The sequence below is a fragment of the Grampus griseus genome (genome assembly GCF_964374135.1).
Source record: "Grampus griseus genome assembly, chromosome: 15".
NCBI classification, from domain to species: Eukaryota; Metazoa; Chordata; class Mammalia; order Artiodactyla; family Delphinidae; genus Grampus; species Grampus griseus.
In genome coordinates, this window is record NC_139009.1 from 33,997,334 (window position 1) to 34,023,582 (window position 26,249).

General features: G+C 39.9%; 1 protein-coding gene across 1 annotated transcript in view; it reads left to right on the forward strand.

The window, feature by feature from the left end:
* Positions 1-26,249, forward strand: part of MTA3 (metastasis associated 1 family member 3) — a 152,567-nt gene that overhangs the window by 23,989 nt on the left and 102,329 nt on the right. The window contains exon 4 of the mRNA XM_082672083.1: positions 23,579-23,705. Coding sequence (XP_082528209.1) covers positions 23,579-23,705 — 127 coding nt within the window. The remainder of the gene's footprint in view (positions 1-23,578; positions 23,706-26,249) is intronic.

Sequence of the window (26,249 nt, forward strand, 5' to 3'; positions counted from 1 at the left end):
TGGGATCTTAGTTCACCATCCAGGGAGCAAACCCACGCCCTTTGCAGTAGAAGCGTGGAGTTTTAACCACTAGACTGCCAGGGAAGTCCCAACACTTTCCTTTTTTTGAATCCAGGTCCAAATGTGGCTAATCTGAGACACTGAGCCCTAACTCTGCCCCTGGAGAAACTTCTCAGTCTTTTCCAGGCATCTACTACCAGTTGATTGGAGTTGGCACAAAGATCTATTTTCTGTCACTGCATTAAAAGTAATAAACATTGGGCTTCCCTGGTGGTGAAGTGGTTGAGAGTCCGCCTGCCGATGCAGGAAACACGGGTTCGTGCCCCGGTCCAGGAAGATCCCACATGCCGTGGAGCGGCTGGGCCCGTGAGCCATGGCCGCTGAGCCTGTGCGTCTGGAGCCTGTGCTCCACAACGGGAGAGGCCATAACAGTGAGAGGCCTGTGTACCGCAAAAAAAAAAAAAAGTAATAAACATTCATTTATAAGGACATTTTTCTCTTGCTATTTTATAATGTTTTTATTTTTGTGAATGACATTTTATAGTTAGTAGTTATGGCAAGTTTATGTCTCATTAACCTGATTATTATCAACTGTAAATATTACAGAGGTTTATTATTTGGCAAGTTAATTATGTTTTATGATACACATTTTCTTATTGATCTGTTACTTTGAATGTTAATGATTGCTATTATCTTTTTAAACAAAGCAAGTACTATATTACTACTTTAAAATTGATGTCACATTGCTTTTTGATTATTAAATGAGGCATTCCAATAATTAGATATTCTTAAGCTTCTCTAAAGGCTTTGTGTTAGCTTTACTTAATTTGTGGGATGGAACGATATAGACTTCATGTTTTATATTTTCATATGACTGGTTGAATGAATATCATTTTTGTAGTCAGAGTAGCTTATCTAAAATTTTCCACAGGTTATCATTAAAAAAATCTTTCCATTGAAGTATAGTATAGATATTGAATTCTGTAGCTTCCTACTACTACCTGTTTCTGCTAGTGCTTTTACATTTACATATTGTCTTTATTTAGAATAGCCCAAAGGATGTTTTCATTAGCATTTCAGACTCTAGAATTTTAAATCTGGAAGGACCCTATACATAATCTGTTTAAACTCTCTGTTTTATAGCTGAGTTCTTTTTTTTTTTTTTTTTGCGGTACACGGGCCTCTCACTGTTGTGGCCTCTCCTGTTGGGGCGCACAGCCTCCGGACACGCAGGCTCAGTGGCCATGGCTCACGGGCCCAGCCACTCTGCGGCATGTGGGATCTTCCCGGACCGGGGCATGAACCCGTGTCCCCTGCATCGGCAGGCGGACTCTCAACCACTGCGCCACCAGGGAAGCCCTATAGCTGAGTTCTTGACCCAAGGTTACCTAGCTGGACTAATGATCTATCCTCTGATTCCTGTTTTTCTACACTTTCTTTTATTTATCTCTAAAATTTATTTTGGAGGAGATAAATATGACTGTACTTCATTTTATGTTTGTCCAATTTGGCCTTGTGAAAAAAGGAGTTTTGGCGTCGGACCTGGATATTAATGCTGGTTCTGTCATTTAGTAGCCTTGGGCACATTAGTTAACCTTGCTGAGCCTTAGTTTCTTCATCTTTACAAGGGGCTTAATAATACTTTCTACCTATTACCCTCCCTGTCTTGAGAGTTGTTGTAGGAATTAAATGAATAAAGTGTCTGGCAGATCATGAGGTGTACAGAAAATGGTAGCTTTTTGAATCAGTGTCACTGAAAGAAACAGAAACCAATCTGGATTTGGTCTATTACTGGGAATTAAGTGCTTCCCAAATGGTGGAATGGTTGAAGGAACATATCCTAGGCTGGGCCTCTGGAAGACTCCCATAACAGTACAAAGAACTGACCCACGTGGGAAGTTGGTCCCTCTGGAGCCAAGCTAGCAAGCACCATGCTTTTTTGGTTGCCCCTCACAGCCAGGAAGTTGGAAAATGGTCACCTGAAGCCTCAGTCCAGGTTTTTAGAGGTCATATCAAGAAGCTGCTGATGCCTGCCGCATTCTTGACACCTAGGAACGTGGAGAATGGACATTGCTGCATAAAAGCCTCACTTTCAACTTTGCTAATGGCTAATAGTCTCAGGAAGATGGCCCCTGTCTCATAGCCTCCCAGTCCATTGCATGCCAGTTCCCATGCACAACTCGGGGTGCTTGGGAAGCTGGGAGCTAATTTTAAGCTTTCTGATCTCTGCAAAGGGAAGGAAGGAGGTTGAGAAAATCCAAATATTTACTGTAGTGGTATTAAGCTGGATAGTAGTGATGGTGGTGGATAAGGATTATTATTGCTGGGTTCAGTATACCTCATTCAGAATTATATATCAAGTGAGTGATATTCTAGAACTAGAACTGGAAATTCCAAATCCAGTTCTTTTCAGTGGGCTATACTCCCTCTAATATCTTATTCTTTATTCGTTAAGTAAGTAATTCACTGAGCGTCTCAGTATGAGCAGATGGCTGTTCTGGATGCTCTGAATGTTTACAATGACCAGACACTGTCCCTGCTCTCAGAAAGGCTGAGTCCTGTAGGTTACAGATGTAGGCTGTTTTACTGCAGCGTAGTAAATGCTGTGGTAGAGGTGACATACCCAGGAAGGACTCCTGACCCCTAGCAGGGGGGCTTCTAAAGTGACACCAGATCATTTTAGGAAGTGATCATTCACAAGTTAAAGTACCCCAATTGCCTATACATTTTATAAAAGAGTAAAGAGAACTGTTTTCATAACAAGTTTTGGTAATAACAGGACAGTGTAGGTGGGAAATTCTTCTTGTAAAGAGATGGAGAGGATACTTAAGAGGAGAACATCCTCTTGGATCTGGCCAGTTTTGTTGTGGAGCTGAGGTAGGAGGCATCTTTGATGGCCCCCTCCATCACCTGTTTTTCATCTTCACCTGGAGGGCTTCCAGGGGCCATATTCCTTCCCTGGAGATTCAAGCAGGCACCCATAGCATAACTCACACTCTAGGCCTACACTCCAGATGTTCAGATGTTCAGATGTTCTCTAACCCTTTCCCCTATTATCTTCAGTTTCTTTGTCCAAGATGTGAGAAGGGGCTCCTTACATTTATTCTATGTGTTTACTCCACGTATAGGATAAAAAGTAATAAACAAAAATTTAAGGCACTGAAAAGGGCCTTATTTGTTCATTTTCCATTTTTCTTAGCATTAATAAATGTACATTTTTTTACAGTGTTTTGTTTGATTTTAATTTTGTGCAGTCTTTTAAATTTTTTTTAAAATTTATTTTGCTGAAGTATAGTTGATTTACAGTGTTGTGTTAGTTTCTGGTGTACAGCAAAATGATTGTTATATATGTTATATTCTTTTTCACATTCTTTTCCATTATGGTTTATTACAGGATGTTGAATGTAGTTCTAATTTTGTGCAGTCTTTAAGCTTAATTAAGATATCTTTGCTCTGTTGGTTGTAAATCAGTATTATTTTATCTGGCCTTTTGTTCACAGACTTTGCTTTTCAGTAAATGTGATAATAACCTATATTGTATACCAAAAGAGATTTTAACACTTTCAACCCATCAATACTTTATCTTTGAGAAGGAAGGAAAACTAACATTTTTCTTAAAAATTGTTTATTTATTTACTTATTTATGGCTGCGTTGGGTCTTGGTTGCTGTGCGTGGGCTTTCTCTGGTTGCGGTGAGCGGGGGCCACTCTTCGCTTCGGTGCGTGGGACTCTCACTGCGGTGGCTTCTCCTGTTGTGGAGCACAGGCTCTAGGTGCACGGGCTTCACTAGTTGTGGCACGTGGACTCAGTAGTTGTGGTGCACAGGCTTAGTTGCTCCATGGCATGTGGGACCTTCCTGGACCAGGGATCAAACCCGTGTCCCCTGCATTGGCAGGCGGATTCTCAACCACTGCGCCACCAGGGAAGCCCCCAGTTTTTTAATACATTTAAAAAAATTAATTAATTAATTAATTTGGCTGCGTTGGGCCTTAGTTGCTGCTCATGGTATATTCGTTGCAACACGGGATCTTTCATTACAGCGCATGGGCTCTTCATTGTGGCACGCAGGTTTCTCTAATTGCAGCGTGCGGGCTTCTCTGTAGTGTGGCACATGGGCTCCAGAGCACACGGGCTCAGTAGTTGCAGTGCGCAGGCTCTCTAGGTGTGGCATGTGGGCTCAGCAGTTGTGACGTGTGGGCTCTCTAGTTATGGCGTGCAGGCTTAGTTGCTCCATGGCACGTGGGATCTTAGTTCCCTGACCAGGGATCGAACCCACATCCCCTGCATTGGAAGGTGGATTCTTAACCACTGGACCACAAGGGAAGTCCTGAAAACTAACAATTTTGAACTCTGTGTTTCAGATGGTACACTAGACACATATTCATTTTGTTCTTTTAATCGTCACTACTAGAATTTGTTAATTTAGGTTGTTATTAGCTCTATTTCTACAGTGGCCCAAAGAGAAGTCAGTAACTTACCAAAAGTCATAGCAACATTTAGTGGAATTAGAATATGAACTCTTCCACCGCCGGTGAGGGCCTGCGCTACGCTGAGTACTCGCCGCCCCCGACCAAGTGGGTGGACGCTGACATTGACCAGGGACTGGCAAGGGGTTCTATAGCTGTGGGGCTGGGTATTGCAGCTCTTGGATTTGCAGGTTGCTACACATTTCAAATCTGGAAACCTCTAGGAGAAGTAATCACAGAAACTGCAAAGAAGATTTCAACTCCTATAATTAAACTCAGGGTCAAAAGAACTGCAAGTGGAGACCTTCAAGATGGCGGAGGAGTAAGACGTGGAGATCACCTTCCTCCTCACAAATACATCAAAAATACATCTACATGTGGAACAACTCCTACAGAATACCTACTGAAGGCAGAAGACCTCAGACTTCCCAAAAGGGAAGAAACTCTGCACGTTTCTTCCCAAAAGGGAAGAAACTCTGCACGTATGTGGCTCACAGGATCTTGGTGCTCTGGCTGGGTGTCAGGCCTGAGCCTCTGAGGTGGGAGAGCCGAGTTCAGGACATTGGTCCACCAGAGACCTCCCAGCTCCACGTAATACCAGTCGGTGAGAGATCTCCCAGAGATCTCTGTGTCAATGCTAAGACCCAGCTCCACTCAATGACCAGCAAGCTCCAGTGCCGGACACCCCATGCCAAACAACTAGCAAGATAGGAACACAACCCCACCCGTTAGCAGAGAGGCTGCCTAAAATCAGGATAAGGTCATAGATACCCCGAAACACACCACCGGACGCGGTCCTGCCCACTAGAAAGACAAGATCCAGCCTCATCCACCAGAACACAGGCACCAGTCTCCTCCACCAGGAAGCCTACACAACCCACTGAACCAACCTTACCCACTGGGGGCAGACACCAAAAACAATGGGAACTATGAACCTGCAGCCTGCGAAAAGGAAGACCCCAAACACAGTAAATTAAGCAAAATCAGAAGACAGAGAAATACTCAGCAGATGAAGGAGCAAGGTAAAAACCCACCAGACCAAACAAATGCAGAGGAAATAGGTAGTCTACCCGAAAAGGAATTCAGAATAATGATAGTAAAGGTGATCCAAAATCTTGGAAATAGAATGGAGAAAATACAAGAAACGTCTAACAAGGACCTAGAAGAACTGAAGAGCAAACAATGATGAACAACACAATAAATGAAATAAAAATTCTGTAGAAGGAACCAATAGCAGAATAGTGGAGGCAGAAGAACAGATAAGTGACCTGGAAGATAAAATAGTGGAAATAACTACCGCAGAGCAGAATAAAGAAAAAAGAATGAACAGAATTGAGGGCAGTCTCAGAGACTTCTGGGACAATATTAAACGCACCAGCATTTGAATTATGTGGGTCCCAGAAGAAGAAGAAGAAAAGAAAGGGACTGAGAAAATATTTGAAGAGATTATAGTTGAAAACTTCCCTAATATGGGAAAGGAAATAGTTAATCAAGTCCAGGAAGCACAGTGTCCCAGGCAGGATAAATCCAAGGAGAAACGTGCCAAGACACATATTAATCAAACTATCAAAAATTAAATACAAAGAAAAAATATTAAGAACAGCAAGGGAAGAGCAACAAATAACATACAAGGGAATCCCCATAAGGTTAGGGAATCCCCATAAGGTTAACAGCTGATCTTTCAGTAGAAACTCTGTAAGCTAGAAGGGAGTGGCAGGACATATTCAGGTGATGAAAGGGAAAGACCTACAACCAAGATTACTCTACCCAGCAAGGATCTCATTCAGATTTGACGGAGAAATTAAAACCTTTACAGACTCAGCTCCATAACAAAAAAACAAACAACCCAATCCAAAAATGGGCAGAAGATCTAAATAGACATTTCTCCAAAGAAGATATACAGACTGCCAACAAACACGTGAAAGAATGCTCAACATCATTAATCATTAGGGAAATGCAAATCAAAACTACAATGAGGTATCATCTCACACCAGCCAGAATGGCCATCATCAAAAAATCTAGAAACAATAAATGCTGGAGAGGGTGTGGAGAAAAGGGAACACTCCTGCACTGCTGGTGGGAATGTGAATTGGTACAGCCACTATGGAGAACAGTATGGAGGTTCCTTAAAAAACTACAAATAGAACTACCATATGACCCAGCAATCCCACTACTGGGCATATACCCTGAGAAAACCATAATTCAAAAAGGATCATGTACCGGAATGTTCATTGCAGCTCTATTTACAATAGCTCAGAGATGGAAACAACCTAAGTGCCCATCATCGGATGAATGGATAAAGAAGATGTGGCACATATATACAATGGAATATTACTCAGCCATAAAAAGAAATGAAATTGAGCTATTTGTAATGAGGTGGATAGACCTAGAGTCTGTCATACAGAGTGAAGTAAGTCAGAAAGAGAGAGACAAATACCGTATGCTAACACATATATATGGAATTTAAGAAAAAATAACCTAGGGGTAAGACAGGAATAAAGACACAGACCTACTGGAGAATGGACTTGAGGATATGGGGAGGGGAAAGGGTGAGCTGTGACAAAGTGAGAGAGAGGCATGGACATATATACACTACAAAACGTAAGGTAGATAGCTAATGAGAAGCAGCCGCATAGCACAGGGATATCAGCTCGGTGCTTTGTGACCGCCTGGAGGGGTGGGATAGGGAGGGTGGGAGGGAGGAAGATGCAAGAGGGAAGAGATTTGGGAACATATGTATATGTATAACTGATTCACTTTGTTATAAAGCAGAAACTAACACACCATTGTGTAGCATTATACCCCAATAAAGATGTTAAAAAAAATAAAATGAAAACAAACAAACAAACAAAAAAAAACCTTTACAGACAAGCAAAAGCTAAGAGAATTCAGCACCACCAAACCAGCTGTACAACAAATGCTAAAGGAACTTCTCTAGGCAGGAAACACAGAGAAGAAAAAGACCTATAATAACAAACCCAAAACAATTAAGAAATGGGAATAGGAACATACATATTGATAATTACCTTAAATGTAAATGGATTAAATGCTGCAACCAAAAGACATAGACTGGTTGAATGGATACAAAAACAAGACCCATCTATGTGCTGTCTACAAGAGACCCACTTCAGACCTACGGATGCATACAGACTGGAAGTGAGGGGATGGAAAAAGATATTCCATGCAAATGGAAATCAAAAGAAAGCTGGAGTAGCAATTCTCATATCAGACAAAATAGACTTTAAAATAAAGACTATTAGAAGAGACAAAGAAGGACACTACGTAATGATCAAGGGATCAATCCAAGAAGAAGAGATAACAATTGTAAATATTTGTGCACCCAACATAGGAGCACCTCAATACATAAGGCAAATACTAACAGCCATAAAAGGGGAAATTGACAGTAACACCATCATAATAGGGGACTTTATAAGTTTATTTATTTTTATTTTTGGCTGCGTTGGGTCTTTGTAGCTGTGCCTGGGCTTTCTCTGGTTGCGGCGAGCGGGGGCTACTCTTCGTTGCGGTGCACAGGCTTCTCATTGCAGTGGCTTCTCTTGTTGAGGAGCACGGACTCTAGGCGCGCAGGCTTCAGTAGTTGTGGCATGCGGGCTCAGTAGTTGTGGCACATGAGCTCTAGAGTGCAGGCTCAGTAGTTGTGGCGCACGGACTTAGTTGTTCCGTGGTATGTGGGATCTTCCTGTACCAGGGCTTGAACCCGTGTCCCCTGCTTTGGCAGGCAGATTCTTAACCACTGTGTCACCAGGGAAGTCCCAAATTCATCTTTCTTAACATAGTTTTTTTCCCCATGATCTCTTGCTTTGTCTTGTGTTTTTCCCCCTCATGGACCCAGTGTATAATACTTATAATAGTCTTTATTTTAAATTTATTTATTTTAAAAATTTATTTATTTATTTATATTATTTTTGGCTGCATTGGGTCTTCGTTGCTGCATGCAGGCTTTCTCTAGTTGCGGCAAGCGGAGGCTACTCATTGCGGTGTGCGACCTTCTCATTGCTGTGGCTTCTCTTGTCGCAGAGCACGGGCTCTAGGCGTGCGGGCTTCAGTAGTTGTGCCTCACGGGCTCCAGAGCGCCGGCTCAGTAGTTGTGGCGCATGGGCGCAGTTGCTCTGTGGCATGTGGGATATTCCCGGACCAGGGCTTGAACCTGTGTCCACTGTATTGGTTGGCGGCTTCTTAATCACTGCGCCACCAGGGAAGTCCCGGCAGGTGGATTCTTAACTGCTGGGCCACCAGGGAAGTCCTACAATAGTCTTTAAAGCTGCATGAATATTTTCACATTGTGGAGATTTGTGAGTCTTTGTGTGGCAAGGCTGTAAAAATAGCTGGTTAGCCCAACTTGCTTTATATTTAAGAGTATCGGTAATTCATGAGGGTGAAACTGCAACTCCTGAGAGGAATTAATTTCAGCCTGGTAGAAAGTTATTGAAGGTTGTGTGTTAGAAAGACATCTCTTGTGATAATAAATAAAAGATTTTATTTCCTGTTTTTTTTAATAATTGTTTTTGCCTTTAAGGTGTAATATGGTTGACTCCTTTGTTGCGTTTTCATAGTTCAAGGAGCAAATCCATTTTTTCTTTTGTTGAGGTTGTTTTCAGATTACTCAGTCCTCTACAGTTGGAGAAATATTTTCCATAGTCTTCCCTATTTGAAAAGACTTTTTAAAAACTTGCTCAGTGTTGTATACCTTTTCATATAAATTACTATAAACAGGACAGCAAAGGATGACAGAATTAAATGAAATTGTTAGAAATTATGAAGCTCATTAGTGTAAGGCTCTTAAGAGTGAAGATACTGCAGAAAATGTGTGTAAGAAATGTTGTTGTAATCCTGTATTCTGTGATTCATTCTTATTTCTGTTTTGTCCATGCTAGACTATAAATTTTCTGACCCTTGGTTTCCTCAGTGTTCCAAGCTTTGAAAAATATGATATCCTGTAGTATGAGGTGGCCCATGTTTCTTATATTGGTAATTCATATATCACATAATTCACAACTTTAAATAGCATGTACCATTGTAGAATTATTTTAGATTATTTAGTAGTTTACAGGAAAAAATTAGAAAAATGCTTCAGTTACTGTGTAGCAAATACATTTTCATGAATTTATCTGTCTTTTCTTAGTGGAATTAGATCAGAGTGCATGTACAGTTTTTAAGATTTTTAACAAGTGTTCCTAAAGAGTCTTCCAGAAAGTATGAATCATTTTACTTTCATACTTTGCTATCATTTAGTCTTCTATATTTTCTTGTAGAAGTTTTTTTTTTTTTTTTTTTTTTGGTGGTACGCACACCTCTCACTGCTGTGGCCTCTCCCATTGCGGAGCACAGGCTCCGGACACGCAGGCCCAGCGGCCATGGCTCACGGGCCCAGCCACTCCGTGGCATGTGGGATTCTCCCGCACCGGGGCACGAACCCGTGCCCCCTGCATCGGCAGGCGGACTCTCAACCACTGCGCCACCAGGGAAGCCTTTAGTTACTTTTTGTGTTATGGTACAAGGTGTCCATGCTAAGTTCCTTTGGGGGGGTGCATGCATATTCAGTTGCCGCAGCACTGTTTGTTGAAAAGACTATCCTTTCTCCATTGCATTGCTTTTTTGCCTTTGTCAGATCAGTTGGTCATATATGTGTGGCTCTATTCTGGCCTTTCTGTTCTGTTCCTTTGATCCACCTGTTACTCTTTTCACCGTCAACACACTTTGGATTATTTTAGCTTTCTAATACTTCTTGAAATCAAGTAATGTTAGCCCTCCAACTTTGATTTCTCTTTGTTAGAGTTGTTTTGGCTATTCTAGATCTTATGCATTTTTATATAAATCTTAGAATCAGCTTGTCAGTTTTTACAAAAAGTCTGCTTGGATTTTGATTGGGATTGCATTAAATCCATTGATCAATTTGGGGCAGAATTGACATCTTCACAATACTGAGTCTTCTAATCCTTGAATACATAGATCACTGGTTTCTTCCTTTTTATTGTATCCCTTTGTGTGGATGTATCACAATTTGTCTACTCATCTGTTGATGGATATTTCAGTTGTTCGCAGTTTGGGGCTATTACAGACAAAGTTGCTTTGAACAGTTGGTGCCGGTCTTTGTACAGACATACATTTCTTCTTGGTTGGTACTGGCATAGCCTTATCATATGGTCTGGATATTTTTAGCCTTTTAGGAAACTGCAACTGTTTGCGAAAGTGATTGTACCATTTTACATTCTAATCTGCAGTGTAGGGGAGTTCTGGTTTCCTCACATCATTGCCAGCACTTCATAAGGTAAGTCTTTTTAATTTTAGGCCTCCTAATAGGTATGTAGCCGTCATTGTAAATTTTACCTTCTTGTGTCCTGGGTATTTTTATGCTCCTGTAAATCTTCTTGACCCTTGTGATGCACTTAAGTTACTTGGAAACAGATTGGTCCTTTTGGTTGTTGCGTTTATGACTTAATGTACATTGGTTAAGTGGGCACAGAGCAGTCAGTGCTCAGTCTAGGGCTTTAATTGTTCCCAATTATTTAGGCAAGACCTTTCTGTGAACTCTACCCAATACACTGTGAATTATCAGTTTTACCAGTGTGGTTGTTTGCAAACAAACACTGTTCGTGGCCCCGTGTGAGCACTGTGCACTGTTCCCGCTGATTCTTCCCCTGTTTTATGGCAGTTTCCTCACATGCATTCACTGATGGGTGCTGTGCTCGAGGATCACCGTCTGTGATCTCCAGGTTTTCTCACTCTGGTACTCTGGTACTCTATCTTTTGAACTCTAGTTGCCTTGGTCTCCCTGGTCTCTCACCTTCGTCTCCTCACCTCTGGGAGTCTGCCAGGCTCTGCCTCAGTTTCCCCTCCTTCACTGTTGCCTGGAAACTCTGCCACGGCAATAAGTAAGGGCCAGTGTTAGGGCTCACCTTGTTTGTTTTCCGTCTCTCAGGGATCACTGTTCTTCATTGCCTGATGTGCCCGTGGCCTGATGCTTCATGTATTTTTTTCTGCTTTTAAACTTATTTATTAAGTTTTGATTTTGGGGGGTAAATTTGTAAAAACCAAAATTTGTAAATTTTGGTGGTTTCATACGGGTGGGTAGATCTGATCCCTATTACATTGTCTAGAAGGAGAAATCATAATCCTTTTACAAAATATCTAAAAATCAAGGTATAAAATACAGTGTAATAGGTAAAGTGTGCAGGTCAAGAGATTTTCACAGACGTATACATTTCTATTACTACCACTCAGATTAAGATAGAAAAACTTTCTAATACCTCAGCAGATTCCTTTGTGCCCATTAGTACCCTCTTCCTCCCCCCTCCCCAGATAACCACTGCTCCGATGTCTACTACCACTCTACTACCACCCGTTAGTTTTGCCTGGTTTCTGACTTCATCACAGTGGAGTACCTATTGTATTTACCCTTTTGTCTGACTTTTTTCACTCAGCACCGTGTTTGTGGGATTCGTCTATGTTATTGCTTGTCAGCACCGTGTCTGTGGGATCCGTCTATGTTATTGCTTGTATCACTTGTTCTTTTTTCTGGCCCAGCAGTATTATTCTCCTGTTGATGGACATTCAAATGGTTTCCAGTTTGGGCTCCTGTGAATAAAATTGCTGAGAACATTCTTTTGGTATACTTAAGCTCTCATTCCTCTTGGATAAATACCAAGGATTGGGAATTGTTGGTTTATGGGGTGGGTATAAATATACTTTAGTAGAATATTGCAAAGAGATTTCCACAGTGGTTGACCAATTTTCGCTTCCTCTGTCAATTTATGTGAATTCTGGTCGGGCTGTATTCTTTTTTTTTAAAAAAAATATTTATTTATTTTATTTGTTTATTCGGCTGCATTGGGTCCTAGTTGCAGCACGCAGGATCTTTTGTTGTGGCGCATGGGCTTAGTTGCCCTGCGGCATGTGGGATCCTAGTTTCCCCGGCCAGGGCTCTAACCCAGTTCCCCTGCATTGGAAGGTGGATTCTCAACAACTGGACCACCAGGGAAGTCCCGGGCTATATTCTTTTCTTTAAAATAAATTTATTTGTTTACTTTGGCGGCTTTGGGTCTTCATTGCTGTGCGCGGGCTTTCTCTAGTTGTGGCGAGCGGGGGCCGCTCTTCTTTTTTGCCCTGGGAATGGGGTGTAGTTGTGGGGGAAGTAGGTAAAACATATGGCAGGGCAGATCATTAGAAGATTTATAAACCATGAGACTCTTTATTAATCAAAGCAAGAGAAATGAGTTGCATTGTGGGAAGATGCTGGCTGCTGTGTCTGAAATGAATGGGAGAAGGGTGGTGGTCTTGTGGTGCCGGAAAATATGGTTGCTTGTAAATCGTTTTGTTTCTTAAGTTTTGAAATTGACAGCAAACGGAAAAATGCATGGTGGCATGTTAAGGCTGCATAAAATTCCAGATGGACTTTGAATATATTATAAGATTGGGCAGCCTTTGCCAGATGCAGTGTTCTTTGAATAAATAAATGTAAAGCAGAAATAGCTTAAATTTCTGATGGGATCCTAACTTGCTATATAACAACTTATGAGTCATTGTATCTCACAATGTGAAGATAAAATTTCTGTGACAGGTTTCTTAAACCCAATAGAGTAAAAAAAACCTTGCTTTAGCCAGTTCTTGTTTTTCTTTTCAAATTAGACTTCGAGTTAATATTTCTTTTGCATAAGTCAGTTTTTCCTGAATATCTTTCAGGGTGTCTGTGGTGAAAATTTTCTTGATAATACTAAGCTGTTATTTAATTGTCTTTCTGATTCTCTCAGGAGTGTATAGCAGAGTTTTTCCAGGCTTTATGACATGTGATGACTTCATCACTCATGATAATGCATTGTGTGCTTGTGATTTCCAGTATTTTCAAAATTGATTTGTTTTAATTTCTAACACAATATTGGTAGATGTGTTACCAATGAAAACAAAACTTCTTTGAAACCCCTGATAGAATTGAAGAATATAAGGGGTCCTGAGACTAAAAAGCTTGAGAATTGCTGGCATAGGTGTTCTGCCAGAAAAATGTTTTCAAATTAGTGCTTTATAATAATGATTCTTAACTGAGGCTTAACTGGTGTGACTGTACCCTAGAAGTTTTAAATCAGTATTTCCAGGGGTGGGGTCTGGATATCTGTTTTTGGTTGTTTACAAAAAGTGAAAGCAATTTTTAATTTGTTTTAATTTTAACATGATTTGCTTTCTTAATTAGGAACCATTGTCTTAGGAGATAAGAATTGTTTCCCAAATGTCAAAGAAAATTATATGAATTCATTAAAAAATTGTAATAGCAAATTTTAAAATTTAGCACTGTGTTAGGCACTGTGCTAAGCGAATTATGTGCACTATCTTAATTCTCACAATAACCTTATAAGGGAGAAATTATGTCCACGTTTTACAGATGATAAAACTGAGGATTACAGAGAGTAAATAATTTTGCCCCCAACTAGGAACGGATGGAACTAGACTTTGATTTCAAGTGTGACTCTGAAGCCTGGTATCCCATCCACCTTGTGTTAGATCTGGGAAGAATTGTGGAAAGCACTGGGATGAGATGTGACAGAGCCCTTGAACAGTAACCTTTTTTTTTTTTTTCGTTATGCGGGCCTCTCACTGTTGTGGCCTCTCCCATTGAGGAGCACAGGCTCCGGACGCGCAGGCTCAGCGGCCATGGCTCACGGGCGTAGCCGCTCCGCGGCATGTGGGATCTTCCCGGACCAAGGCACGAACCCGTGTCCCCTGCATCGGCAGGTGGACTCTCAACAGCTGCGCCACTGGGGAAGCCTGAACAGTAACCTTTTGATGGTTACTCTTTGCGGTGTTTTATGTCATAACTCTGTGAGTCTGTCGTCGCAGCAGCTGATTTGAGTGTTACTGATAATTTTTACCTGGTCTGCTGTGAACATTTCTTGAGGTTCCGTCTCTTCTACCCCATGAGAAAATCAGCATTGATACAAAGATAAATGACCCATCTTTGTTCTCAAGGAACTCTGTGAATCAGATGACTTGCACAAAGCATACTGTGACAAGTAAGTACCTTAAGCTTATGTGGGTGCTGCTTTATAGCAAAGAGGAGGGGACTCCTCCACCTGGAGGTTGGTGAAAGTCTCATGGATTAGGTACCAGAACCTCAGAGACTCCTTTCAACTTTACATGTGATCTTCTTACTTCTATTAACTTTTCATCCACTCCAGTATTCTCCCTGTTTATCTCATGCATTTCTTTATAGAAGCAGTCAACTCTTGGTGCTTACCTGTTTTTGATCTCCCAAGATGGGCCACATTTCTATTTTGTTCCCTTCCTTTTTTAATCTTCAAACCCAAAATTTAGTTGTATAGTTATAATTATGTATATTTATTTGTATATATTTCGGAAATTAACGTTATACAACATGCCAGTTGAAATTAATATTTTGGCAAGATGATACAAAGATACGGAGAGAAGGAAGACATAGGTAAATAAATGATTATCGGGACTTCCCTGGTGGTGCAGTGGTTAAGAATCCGCCTGCCAATGCAGGGGACACGGGTTTGAGCCCTGGTCCGGGAAGATCCCACATGCCACAGAGCCCATGTGCCACAACTACTGAGCCTGCGCTCTAGAGCCTGTGAGCCACAACTACTGAGCCCACGTGCCACAACTACTGAAACCTGTGCACCTAGAGCCCGTGCTCCACAACAAGGGAAGCCACTGCAATGAGAAGCCCGTGCACTGCAATGAAAGAGTAGCACCTGCTAGCCGCAACTAGAGAAAGCCCACGCACAGCAATGAAGTCCCAATGCAGCCAAAAAATAAATAAATAATAAAAAATTAAAACATAAAAATGATCAACTGTGGTGGTTGTCTCATTAAGGAAAAAAACAGTTTAACATGGATTAAAGTTTAGTTACAGTTTTCCTTCTCTTGAGTCCTATTCACTTTTTGAGGTATTTTTAGGAAGCAGAAAAGAGAGAATAATGTGCTAATTATGAACGAACCAACCAACTTTGTCCTCCCTTATTGTGACATACATATTTGCTTCAGATTCTTTTAGTGCTGTGTGCATCCCTTCCCAACTCCATTGCTTTCCTGGTTTCCCCATAGGTGAATTGCTATCTCAACTTTAGTGTGTGGTTTTTTTTTTTTCCCATTCGTGTATTTATAGTTTTGTTACATATGTATGTATTTAGAGCATTGTTTTTGCACCTTAAAAAATGGTGTTTTACATATGTGTCCTTCTACAGATTGCTTTCTCGCTCAATATCAAGTTTTTGTGATCTGTCCATATTGATATATGTATTCACTCATTAACTTTTAGCTATTGAGTAGAATCCCATTCCATGACTATGCTGAAATTTATCCATTGTTCTTTTGACTTTTTGCATTTCATTTGCACCCCCCCGCCCTTTTTAAGGTTTAGCTTGTTCTCTTTTTGATATAATTTACATGCCATATATAACTTACCACTTTAAAAGGTGTACAATTCAGTGGTTTTTAGTATATTCATAAATTTATGCAACTATAACTATTATTTGATTCCAGGACATTTTTATCACTCCAAAAAGAAACCCCGTACCCATTAGCCGTCCCTGTATTTCCCTCCACTAATCCTCTGGCAACCACCAAGCTACTTCCTGTCTCTGTGGATTTGTCTATTCTGTATTTTTCATATAAATGGCATCCTATAATACGTGACCTTTTGTGTCTTTCACTTTTGTAATATTTCATTTAGTATGGGGTTGGCCAAAAAGTTTCTTTGTTCAAACTAATACAGCCTAATACAATGTCTCAAGGTTCATCCACGTTGTAGCATGAATCCGCACTTCATTCCTCTTTATGGCTAAATGGTAAATATCCCATTGTATGGATATACTACATTTATTTATCCATTTATCAAACATTTGGATTGCTTCCACTTTTTGGCAGTTATGAATAATGCTGTATAAACATTCATGTACAGGTTTTGTATTGACATGTTTTCTGTTCTCCTGGGTATACACCTAGGAATGGAATTGCTTGGTTGCATGGCAACTCTGTTCAGCAATTTGAGGAACTGTTGAACTGTTTTACAATGCAGCTGCACCATCTGACATTTCTACTGATAATGTACAAAGATTACAATTTCTCCACATTTTTGCTTGTTATCTTTTTGATTATAGTCATTCTGGTCAATGTGAAATATCTCATAGTAGTTTTTAAATAATTAAATAATTAATTTTAAAATTAAAAAAATTTATTTCATTTTTATTTTTGGCTGCATTGGGTCTTTACTGCTGCGCGTGGGCTTTCTGTAGTTGCAGTGAGCAGGGGCTACTCTTCGTTGCAGCGCGTGGGCTTCTCATTGCGGTGGCTTCTCTTCCTGCGGAGAATGGGTTCTAGGCACGTGGGCTTCAGTAGTTGGGGCACATGGGCTCTAGAGCACAGGCTCAGTAGTTGTGGCACACGGGCTGTGGTGCACGGGACTTGTTACTCTGCAGCATGTGGGATCTTCCCTCACCAGGGCTCAAACCACTGCACCACCAGGGAAGTCCTCTCATGGTAATTTTGATTTGCATTTCTCTAGTAACTAATGATGTTGAACATCTTTTCATGTACTAATTGGCTCTTTGTATATCTTTTGGAGAAATGTATTCAGATCCTTTGCCAATTATTTAATTGGGTTGTCTTGGGTTGTCTTCTTTTTTTTTGTGAATGGTTTTTTAAAAATTTATTTATTTTAGTTTATTTTGTTTCTGGCTGCGTTGGGTCTTTGTTGCTGTGTGCGGGCTTTCTCTAGTTTTGGCGAGCAGGGGCTACTTTTCCTTGTGGTGCACGGGCTTCTCACTGTGTTGGCTTCTCTTGTTGCGGAGCACAGGCTCTAGGTGCGCAGGCTTCAGTAGTTGCAGCACGTGGGCTCAGTAGTTGTGGCTCACGGGCTCTAGAGTGCAGGCTCAGTAGTTGTGGCGCATGGACTTAGTTGTTCCACGGCATGTGCGATCTTCCCAGACCAGGGCTCGAACCCATGTCCCCTGCATTGGCAGGCGAATTCTTAACCACTGCGCCACCAGGGAAGCCCTGGGTTGTCTTTTTATCGTTATAAGAGTTCTTTATATATTCTGGATACTAGAACCTTATGAGTTACATGATTTGCAAACATTTTCTCCCATTCTATGGGTTGTCTCTTTGCTTTCTTGAGAGTACTTTTTAAGCACAAAAATTTTAATACTAATTCTAATTTACCTGTTTTTTCTTTGGTTGCTTGTGATTTATTTAGGGTGCCATAGTGAAGAAACTATTGCCTAGTCTAAGGTCATGAAGATTTACACTTGTGTTTTATTCTAAGTGTTTTATAGAAGTTTTAGGTCTTACATTTAGGTCTTTGATCCATTTTGAATTAATTTTTGTATGTGGTGTGAGGGCCCAGCTTTATTCATTGTATGTGGATGTCCAGTTGTTCTCAGCACCATTTGTAGAAAAGACTATTCATTCCCCCAGTGAATTGTCTTGGCATCCTTATCCAAAATCATTTAACATAAATGTATGGGCTTATTTCTGGACTCCCAGTTATATTCTAATTAATCTATGCCTATCCTTATGCCAGTACCACCGTCTTAAGTGTTGTAGCTTTGAAGAATGCTTTGAAATCTGGAAGTGTGAGTACTCTTAAATTTGTTCTTTTTCAAATTATTTTGGCTATTCTGGGTTGCTTACATGTCCATATGAATTTTGGGATAGTTTGCTAATTTTTGTGAAAAAGACAGTTGGAATTTTGGTAGGGGTTGCATTGAATCTGGTGATCAACTTAGGCAGTACTGCCATCTTAACAATGTTAAATCTTCTAATCTGTGAACATAGTTTTCCCATTTACTTAAGTCTTCTTTAATTTCTTTTTTTAAAATTTTATTTATTTCTTTCTTTAATTAATAGTAATCTTTTATTTATTTAATTATTTATATATTTATTTTTGGCTGTGTTGGGTCTTCGTTTCTGTGCGAGGGCTTTCTCTAGTTGCGGCAAGCAACTCTTCATCGCGGTGCGTGGGCCTCTTCACTATCGTGGCCTCTCTTGTTGCGGAGCACAGGCTCCAGATGCGCAGGCTCAGTAGTTGTGGCTCACAGGCCTAGTTGCTCCGCAGCATGTGGGATCTTCCCAGAACAGGGCTCGAACCCGTGTCCTCTGCATTAGCAGGCAGATTCTCAACCACTGCGCCACCAGGGAAGCCCTTTTAATTTTATTTTATTAAAAAAATTATTTTTATTTTTATTTTTGGTGGTGTTGGGTCTTCGTTGCCGCACGTGGGCTGTCTCTAGTTGTGGTGAGGGGGCTACTCATTGTGGTGGCTTCTCTTGTTGCGGAGCACAGGCTCTAGGTGTGTGGGCTTCAGTAGTTGTGGCACGCTGGCTCAGTAGTTGTGGTGTGCGGGCTCTAGAGCGCAGGCTCAGTAGTTGTGGCGCACGGGCTTAGCTGCTCTGCGGCATGTAGGATCTTCCCCGACCAGGGCTTGAACCTATGTCCCCTGCATTGGCAGGCAGATTCTTAACCACTGTGCCACCAGGGAAGCCCCGTTATTTTTGATGATGGTTCTATTCTTTTAAATTTTTCATTGTCTAAATGCCAATTCTTGCCATTGCGGTTGTTTAATGTTTTTAGGATGTTAATGGCATGGGAATCATTTCTTGTTCAGAAGCCAGTAGAAATTTATACAAATATGTAAATGAAATTAACTTGTAAATTTGAAAAAATGAGTTTCAGATGCTGTTGTGGTGATTTCTGTGTTTGGTTAGATTGAACTTGAGAGATTTTATTCCTTTTCACCCAGTATCAAGAGATTGTACAAGAAAATAAGATTTGCTGTTGTTACCATTATTTTTAGAGCTTGTTGCTGTTTTAGCTCTATAGGGTACACGTTAGAATTCAGTTAGCTGTGTTTTATGGAACAACAATTTATCAAATCCTAATTAGGTAAAGAGTATAATTTTGTATGTGATATTTGCTGGTGCTAATAGTGCCAATGCAGCAGTAACTTCATTGATTTCCACTGGTGAGATGTTATTAGACTGGCAAGTAAATGGCTCTTTTATTGCTTCATTTCTCTTTGAGTAGTTCATTATAAAGAACAATCAAAGAATTTTAAATCACATTATTCTGTTTTGGAGCTAGATGCATGTTTTTCTAAATCAGTTTCTAATTTTTACAGGTCCATTTTCAATTCAGAGTTTTAAAAGTTTGAAGGTAGAAAAGATTTGATACTTAGCCTATTAATTGCCCTCATACAACTCAGAAGAACTACAGCTAGGGGGTCACATATGATAAAATCTCTTGTGGTCCTGGGTCCGTACGTAAGAAATTTATAAGAGACAATTTTGAGGAACAGAAATGTGTTGCTGTGTGCGTGTGTGTGTCTGTTTTGTCACTGCCCAGAAATGAAGGCTCTGAGGCCTAACCTTGGGCTTTACTTCTTGTGTGAGAATCCAGTCACCCCCTCCCTGACTCTGAGTTCTCAGTACTCCTGCTATTCCCATAGCTACACAGTCTCTTCTGGTCCGGTCCAGGTAAGGCTGCAGAGGATCTGTGAGCCTCTACAGGTATTATATTTTTAAAAACTTTATATCTAAAATTATTTGGAATTGTATCTGTAAATGACATCTAGTAATTTTTTTCTTTAAAAAGAATATTAAATACAGCATTAAAAAAAAAATCTCAGGCAAAACTTTGTCTTCCCTTTCCATCCTTTTCTTCCAGCTCTGTTTCCCAGAGGCAAACACTTTGAATAATTTCTTCATAGTAGCAACTTTTTTGCTCACTGATTGCCTCCAGCACCTTGATTAGTGCCTGATTTTGGTGCCTAATACAGTTGACCCTTGAGTAATGCAGGAGTTAGGGACACCAACCCCCTGCACAGTTGAAAATCTTCATAAAACTTTTGACTCCCCCCAAAACTTAACTGATAGCCTACTGTTGACTGGAAGCCTTATACGTAACATAAACAGTTGATTAACACATATTTTGTATGTCATACAGAATATATACTGTATTCTTAAAGTAAGCCAGAGAAAAGAAAATGTTAGGAAAATCACAAGGAAGAGAAAATATACTTACAGTACTATGCTGTATTTATTGATACCATAAATCTAATTATAAGATGAATCGTCTGTCAGTACCTACATCAGTATTGTCTTATACAATACAAAACACTGTAGATGTTATGTGTGTTACTAACACTAGACATTAAAAAGGAAAAAAAAATGTGAAAAGAATTTCATATTTATTTACAGGTATAGTGATCCGTGCTATAGTGATCTTCATTGATAATGAAGAATCAGCAGTATGATTCTTTTTTTTTTTAAATAAGTAAATAAATTTATTTATTTATTTTTGGCTCTGTTGGGTCTTTGTTGTTGCACGTGGGCATTCTCTAGTTTTGGCGAGTGGGGGCTATCTCTGTTGTGGTGTGCGGGCTTCTCATTGGAGTGGCTTCTCTTGTTGCGGAGCATGGGCTCTGGCGCGCAGGCTTCAGTAGTTGTGGCACGTGGGCTCGGTAGTTGTGGCTCTCAGGCTCTAGAGCGCAGGCTCAGTAGTTGTGGTGCACAGGCTTAGTTGCTCCACAGCATGTGGGATCTTCCCAGACCAGGGCTCGAACCCGTGTCCCCTCCATTGGCAGGCGGATTCTTAACCACTGCGCCACCAAGGAAGCCCAGCAATATGATTCTTTATGGTAGCCTAGTGTAATTGATATGATTGCTTCACAGTAGCCTAGCCTATACGATAATGAATGAATCATTTAAAAAGTTTTATGGCATAGAGTATTACAGTTATATTCGTAGTACACTATTGGAAACATTGATACAATTTTTTAAAAAACCCCACCTACCTGTGATAATATGCTGATAAGCAGTTTTTCCAGTTACTAGAGAGAGAGGCAATTTAATATAATGAATGGTAATGTAATTCTTTGAAAGGAAAATTATAAAACAGTAAGAAAATTAACACAGTAGTTTTTATTAAATATCATTAACCTTATGCCTATATAAGGATAGACTACTATCCACATGTTTTATGAATTCATGACATACCTTTTTTTTTAATAAACATTTAAGTGAAAAATCCCTTTTTAAATAAATTTATTTTATTTATTTATTTTTGGCTGCGTTGGGTCTTCGTTGCTGCGCGTGGGCTTTCTCTAGTTGTGGCAAGCAGGGACTACTCTTCCTTGCGGTGTGTGGGCTTCTCATTGTGGAGGCTTCTCTTGTTGCGGAGCATGGGTTCTAGGCGTGTGGGCTTCAGTAGTTGTGGCTCGCGGGCTCTAGAGCACAGGCTCAGTAGTTGTGGTGCACAGGCTTAGTTGCTCCGCAGCATGTGGGATCTTCCCAGACCAGAGATTGAACCCATGTCCCCTGCATTGGCAGGCGGATTCTTAACCACTGTGCCACCAGGGAAGTCCCAACATACCTTTTTCTTAATTTTTTTGATATTTCTAAGCTACGTGGTTCATCTGTGAATTCTTTTCCTTTCTTTTTTTTTTTTTTTTTTGGGGGGGGGTGCCGTGTAGCATGTGGGATCTCAGTTCCCTAACCAGAGTTCGAACTTGCGCCCCCTCCATTGGAAGCACAGAGTCTTAACTACTGGACTGGCAGGGAAGTCCGCATTTGTGAAGTTTTTCAAATTGTTGCAAACCTCTAAAAAATTTTCCAATGTACTGTATTTATTGAAAAAATTCACATATAAGTGGACCCGTGCAGTTCAAACTCACATTGTTCAAGGGTGAACTGTAAATCTTGGTTGAATGAATGCAAAAAGTTTGTCCTTATTCTCTTTTAAGACTTGATAGTTGACTATGCAATTCTAGGTTGAATGTCATTTTTCCTCTTGGATGGCATTGCTGTGCTGTCTTAGCACAGAATGTTGCTGTTCATCTGTGATTCCACTCGGATTCTGGTTTCTTTGCTTGTGCCTACACTTCTTTCCTGTAAATGGTTGCAATCTTCTCATGCTGTCACTTAAAAAAAAAAGTTAAGTATGACACGAATTCAATCGGGACACTCAGTCTCACTGGACACTTAGTAAGGGGAAATTTTCTTGAATCGTCTCTTTGATAGGTCTTCCCTCATCCCCCCCTGCCCCCAAAACAAACAAACAAAGAGGTAAAAGAATCTGTTTTCTCTGTTGTTTCTTTATGGAACTTTTGTTAGTGGGATGTTGGACCTCATGCATTCTTCTTTACTATTTTAATCTTTTGGTTTTCAGTTATCTCTTTGTTTTAATTTCTAGGAGATTTCATTAACATTATCCTCTAATCCTTCTATTAGTTTTTTATTTGTGTTATCAAATTTGAAATGTGTTATACTATTTGTTTCTGATTGTACTCTTTTTAACTGGAGTATTCTGGGATTAAGTTATTGTGTTATAGATAGACTTTCAACCCGTGTCTCCTGCTTTTTTGCTCTCACCCTACTTTCTTTCTCATAATACTTGGTAGCTTCAAGGGATAAGTCAGTACTCGCCCTGTGCCCACCTTCTCCGTGGCATCCCTCTCTGTACGCACATAGATTTTCACTTCCTTCTCTTGACTAAGTGTGTACTTTTCCTTTTTATTTTAATCTATTTGCCATCTTTTGTTGTTGTTTTTGAAAATCTTTCTTCCATTGTTGCTTTTTTTTTTTTTGGCGGTACACGGGCCTCTCACTGTTGTGGCCTCTCCCATTGCGGAGCACAGCCTCCGGACGCGCAGACTCAGCAGACATGGCTCACGGGCCCAGCCGCTCCACGGCATGTGGGATCCTCCCAGACCCGGGCACAAACCCGTGTCCCCTGCATCGGCAGGTGGACTTTCAACCACTGTGCCACCAGGGAAGCCCTGTTGCTTCATTTTTTATTGTAATTGAAATGTTAATACATTTTCATTGATATTTTGGTGTAGTTTCATGGGAGAAGAGGAGATAGATGCATATGTTCCATCTGCCATCTTAAAATTGGAGTTCTTCTTTTGAGGCCTGGGTAGCTTAATTTTATGGTTGTAATTCAAATGACAAGTTAAATGTGTAAATTTAAAATCAGTTCGTTTGAAAAAAATATTGAATGAAAGAAAGGCTGATTAAGTCTTATCTTAATAACCAAATAGGTAATGTACTTTGTAATAATGCATTTTTTGAATTTTATTTGTGTAGAAGAAATTGAGGAAGAATCTGAAACAACAATTGAGGCTGACTTGACGGATAAACAGAAACATCAGTTGAAACATAGGGAGCTCTTTTTGTCTCGCCAATACGAATCTCTGCCTGCAACACATATCAGGTAAGAACTTTCTAGAAGTTGATCTGAAGTACTCAGTAATATTGTGACAATTGGGAAAAACAAACAAACAAACTAAAACAACCTTTTTGAAGCATTTTTCAAACTCTCCCCAACAATCTTGCTCAAATTAGTTCACTAAAGGCTTCATTATGTAATCTTATCTTGGAAATTTATAGTATATATTAGCATTTTAAAGCCCTGCATATGTTCTGTAGTAAAGTAACCATGTTAGCTTTGTTTTAGTCCAGACTTTTCCAGTTTATTTAAGTATGTATTAGCATCTTGCAGAACAGTGTCCAGCAGATACCATTTTGGGAAATGCTGGTCTTCTCCCGATTCCCAGAAAATAATATAGTCATTGGAGTCCAAGAACTAGAACCTGGTTCTAGATCTGGTTCCCGGCACTTGTCTCTTGACCTTGTAGGATACAAGACTTTTGATTTATTTATTTATTTTTGAGGTCCTCTGGGATGAAAACTTTATATTCTTTATTACTCACTCACTTGTATCTGATCTGTGTAATGATGGGATGTAAAAGTGAAATCCAGTCCCTGGTTTGTAGTTTTGGGAGAATGGTGGTGGTCTTTTTGATCCGGTAGTGGTAAGATTTAAGCATAGATACAATTGAGCTCTTTCTGAACTCAAAAACTTCAGAAGGAGTTGGCATCTACTCAGCCTTCGAGAGATTGGGGGGCATGTTTCAGGTAAAGGGAACAGGTAAGCATGGGTGTGTGCAGGGAACAGCCTGTGTCCAGGATGCAGTGTTTTTATCCCCTAACGTTAAAGGAATTCCTTCAACTGTTGTTCACAATCTTTACTTCTTTTATTCAACTCCTCACTAGTTATTATTGTCTTAAAAACTGTTTATATATGGAAATAAAATGTATTAACTGTTTATTTAAAAAAAAATGGCCCCTCTTCTTTAGCCGTGAATGTCGGTATTGTATCTAAGTCTGTCTTTTTTGGGCTCAGACATGTTTGGAGACTTCCTGAAGCTCCAGTTTGGTCTTTGTAACACAAGCACACATGCTGCAACTCCCTGGACCTTTGTGTATTCTTATACTTCTCTTTTCAGAAATGGACACAGAGATCTTCTAAGGCAGGAAGTGTATCACAAAGATACCAGAATCACTTTTCTCCAAATCTTTTCAGAGATAACTTGATCTTCCTCAGTAGTTAACATCATATCATTGCTTTATTTAGGTTTTTTTGGGGACACTGTGTTTATCTTTGTTTCAGAATTGCCTTTAGTAGTATAAAATTGAAAGTAAATGTCCATTAGTAGGGAATTGGTTAAATGTATTATGATACAGCAACTACAACAGAATATTAGATTTCTGTTGTTACAGAAAAATTCTGTTGTATGTTGATAACTAGAAAATAATCAAATTCAAGAAAGTATGTAAAAATGGGGACACTGTGTTTAGATTGGCTAGAGTTAGTATGTTCTGTGTGACTTACATCCTGTGTTAGAAAAGATAATCAGGCCAGATAATGTGGGAATAGTATTTAACCTAAAAATAGGGGTATTTCAAGAAATAAGAAAATTGTTTTAAAGATATAGGTAACTAATAAATGCTGAAGAGCCATATGCATTTATCATTTAATTGGAAGAAGCTAGAATATGAAGATTCATTTTAAGCTCAAGAAGTTATGTGGCCAGTCATAAGACTCTTGCCAGAACAGGAATCTGACAAATGGTTTTAAAAATGTATCCAAAACACGCAAGTATATTTTTAATTTACCCTCCTGATAGCTTGGAATCTGTTTATAAGTAATGTTGGTTTCCTTTAACAGATTGCTTGGAATGGAAAAACTAGTGAAGTATTTTTCATGTTTCATAAGGACTGAGAGAGTATATTGAAATGTAATTATCAAGACACCCCTTTGTTGAACATAGAAATTACATAGAATATACAATCATTCAGTCATGTTGCACACATTTCCTGAGTATATTCTCAATTAGGGAGCTTGCTAACTGCTTGATAAATAAGACAAGGTTCCCCAGCTTGTAAACTTAAGGAGTTTACCTGGTGGCAATTATTTTGAATTATGAGGAAGAGATATAGACATTTGAAGCATTTGTTTTTTTTAATTTTTTTGTTCTCCAAGCTGAGAGGGAGTAGTGTGGAGGCATATTTTCTCATTTATGGCTCTCATTTTCAAACAGCTGAATGGATTTAGGGGCAGTCTCCAGCCAAAGCACAAAGCTGTGCTAACCAGCCCTCATGGTGATGTAGAACAAGTGCACATTGGAGTGATCTTGACATTTTGCTAACGTTGAAGTCATGCCCTATTTATCTGTGCTTTAACAGGAGAAAATTACTGAAGTCCCATTGTTCTTTGGCAGCAAAGAGGGGTAATTTGATGAATACTGGCTTTTTATTCTTAGGGGCATTATTAAGTGCCCAGAATTTCCTTGGTGCTGTATGGAACAGAGGAGAAAACCTGACTGAGGCATTCCTGAGGTCCTTTGTAGTTTGTGAGCTATAATACTAACTGGGTGCTACAAGCTTCCCAAAGTGGCAGGGAGGCAACTCTTCC